This window comes from Terrapene carolina, unplaced genomic scaffold (genome assembly GCF_002925995.2).
Source record: "Terrapene carolina triunguis isolate 2854851 unplaced genomic scaffold, T_m_triunguis-2.0 Scaffold32038, whole genome shotgun sequence".
In the NCBI taxonomy this organism is placed as follows: Eukaryota; Metazoa; Chordata; order Testudines; family Emydidae; genus Terrapene; species Terrapene triunguis.
Window position 1 is genome coordinate 1 of NW_020696389.1, and position 3,374 is coordinate 3,374.

General features: G+C 44.3%; 1 protein-coding gene across 1 annotated transcript; it reads right to left on the reverse strand.

Moving 5' to 3' along the window:
• Positions 1 to 889: 889 nt before the first annotated feature.
• LOC112125889 (olfactory receptor 1009-like) lies at positions 890 to 1,837 on the reverse strand. The gene has a single exon (XM_024224248.1). It carries the CDS (start codon positions 1,826 to 1,828, stop codon positions 890 to 892), a length of 939 nt encoding a protein of 312 aa, XP_024080016.1. The 5' UTR covers positions 1,829 to 1,837.
• Between the last annotated feature and the right edge of the window lie 1,537 nt (positions 1,838 to 3,374).

Here is a 3,374-nt window from a genome sequence, read left to right on the forward strand (position 1 = left end):
TTTGTGATTTACTTTGTTCTGTCTGTTACTACTTAAAACCACTTAAATGCTTCTTTTTATAGTTAATAAAATCACTTCTGTTTATTTATAAACTCAATCTAAGTAATTGTTACCTTGGGGGGCAAACAGCTGTGCATAGCTCTCTTGCAGTGATATAGATGGTGAACATTTATCATTTACCCTGCATAAGCTTTATAAAGAGTAAAATGGATTTATTTCGGGTTCAGATCCCACTGGGAGCTGGGTGTCAGCGTGCTGGAGACAGGTATCCTGCTGAGCTGGTTTCAGTCTAGATCTGCAGCTCTGGGGTCGTGGACGAGACCCTGGGTCTGTGCTGCAGCAGGCTAGCATGTCTGGCTCAACAAGGCAGGGTTCTGGAGGTCCAGGCTGGCAGGGAAAATGGGATCAGAGGTAATTTCAGCACATCAGTTGACAGTCCCAATGGGGGTCTCTGTGACCGAACCCATTACACTCTGCACTTGGGTTTCCTGCATTTCCAGACAGCATCCCAGCCCCTGAGTGATGTGCAATTCCAGTCTGGGTTGCCCTCGATCTCTCCTTTCAAAGTTCTTCTATTTTGGATAACTAATTAAATGACCCTTGGAACAGAGACGTGAAGTTGAGCATCTCACCCTCCAGGTGGGTGCCCCTAGCCACCAGCTTATAGAATCAATCTCTCTTTCTGGACCTGTGATTCTTCCCTTATTTTGTCCACTGATCTCATTTGGGGCCTGCAGACCTTGTTGGAATACAAACAAATTAAAAATAATAACAATATAATAATGAACAATATTCCCACGGGCTCTGCAAAATTACATTGCAATGCGCTGGGAATTGAATTCACCTGTTTCCACTCCCCATCACTAAATGAGTAAAGAGTTAAACAGATTCAAGAATTGGTTAGGAGTTTATTCATTGCTCTCTTCAGGGCATCCTTCACCTCCATGTTCCTCAGACTGTAGATGTGGGGGTTCAACATGGGCATCACCAGCGTGTAAAACACTGAGGCCACTTTGTCCGTGTCCATGGAATAACTGGAGGTGGGACGTAAGTACATGAAGAGGAGGGTGCCAAAAAGAAGGACCACTGTGGTCAAGTGGAAAGTGCAGGTGGAGAAGGCTTTGCGCCGGCCCTCGGCAGAACGGATCTGCAGGATGGTGGAGATGATATAGACATAGGAGAGGAGGACAGTGACAAGGCTGCTCACTATAATGCAGCTCATAGAAACAAACATCACAATCTCATTGATGCGGGTGTCAGAACAGGAGAGCGCCAACAGTGGGGGGATGTCGCAGAAGAAATGATTGATGATGTTGGAGCTGCAGAATGACAGCCGAAATGTAAAACACGTATATATCATTGAATCCACAAACCCCACAGCGTACACCCCAGCCACAATCTGTTTACAAAGCTGCCTGGACATGGTGACCGTATAGAGCAGCGGGTTACAGATGGCCACATAACGGTCATACGCCATCACAGCCAGCAACAGGCACTCAATATCTCCAAAAACAACTGAGAGATATAGTTGCACAGCGCAGGCAGTGTAAGAAATGCTTTTCCTCTCGGCTAAGAAATTTTGCAGCATCTTAGGGGAAATTATCGAGGAAAAGCAGAGGTCACAGAAAGACAAATTACTGAGGAAAAAGTACATGGGGGTGTGGAGTCGGGGATCAATGTTGATTAACAAGATCATCCCCCCATTCCCCACCAGGGTGATACCATAAACCACTAGGAACACCCCAAACAGGAGGACCTGCAGCTCCGGACGATCTGTCAGTCCTGAGAGAATGAACTCAGTCGCCTCTGAGTGATTTCCCTTTTCCATCTCCTCTGAACAGAGATCAGGCAGCTACAGAGATGTGGGCAGGTGGATGGTGCGGATGTTCACAGCTGGTCATTCCAGTTGTTTGATAAAATACACACGGCGTAAATACAATGACATGCAGGTTAATCATGTCCCACATACGAAGACTCCTGTTCACTAATCCGAGCAGCAAACAATGACTTGTGACTCTGCTGTAAGAGAATCAGGGTGAAAATCGTCTCAGTCAGGGGTAGGAGTTGGGGCTGAGGCTTTTAGTGCTGGAGGTCTTGAATTTAATACCTGCTGATCACCATGGTGTGTATGTGTGTGTGTGTGACTGTAATTCAGGATAATAACACGTACCTGCTGAGAAGAGAGAGATGTGGTGATGTTTCCCCTTCGACAGAAACTGCCAATTTGGAGCATTCGGGAAGTTTTATACTGAGATGTGTGATTTGTAGGATATTATTCCTGGAGCAACTGGGAATACCTGAGCTAAGAGAGCCATAACACCTAATTAATGCATTCAGTGAACCAAAGCCACCTTTGGTTTAATTCATGCCCTGGGGATTAATTTGGCCCACTCTTTTCTACTGTGTTATTAAATGATGCAATTTCTACCAGAGTTACGGAGTATGAGGTTAGGGGTAGATTTCATCCTGCTGTTTTCAATGCAAGCCGGGTACTGTGTAGAGCTGATCCACAAAGGCGGTTTGTTTGTGGAGACCAAAATCTTTTTGCTCAGAAATACCACAGCGGTGCATCAGATACCACACAGCACCAATCTCTTCTATGGGCCAGGCTCCCAGGATGGACCAAATACCCCATGATGCATGATGGTCTCTCCTCTTGCTGAACTTCCCTGGAACATCACCAGAGTCCCAGAGCCATAGTTTAGGGAGATGGGGAGTTTAGTATTTTGATGGAAAACTTATAATTTCCAAGGAAAAGATAATTTCATGGAAAAAATAGTTGAATGGAAAATCCAATTTCCCATGAAACACACGTCTCATAAAAAATTTTCAACAAATTTCGAATCAAAGGAACAGAAAGTTACATACAGGTGAAATGTACTAATTGTTTGCAGCTGTAACTGATATCTTGTCAGTCATTCCTGGTTTCAGAATCACCTCGTTGTCCTGGCCCCAATAGGTGGAATGTAAAAGCTGTAAGACATGTAAGAGTACTCCAGATTATCCATCTATTTATAGCATGCCAATCACCATGGTATTCTATGTCCTTCCCTTGCTAGGTTACTCCCCAAAGTAGGAAGGATAGGTTTACTCATTTTGCTTGATGGAGACCACATGATGACCAGGGGAGCTCAGGAGGAGACCACAGCATGCTATGGATTTCTGCAGTTCACAAAACTATCCCTCTTGCATGCATATTATCTGCAGTCAGAGCTCAGCTTTAAGATGCTAAATAAAGCTATGAGTCAACTAGAAATAGTCATGCTCTCTTTGCAAATATTAATACAATATTTTTGATAATGTACAGTAACTCTCCACTTAACGTCCTCTCGCTTAACGTTGTTTCGATCTTACTTTCCCGCTCCATTACAGAA

Excerpts from the sequence above, each read along its gene's own strand:
- LOC112125889 (XM_024224248.1), bottom strand. The coding sequence starts at position 1,828 with ATGGAAAAGGGAAATCACTCAGAGGCGACTGAGTTCATTCTCTCAGGA.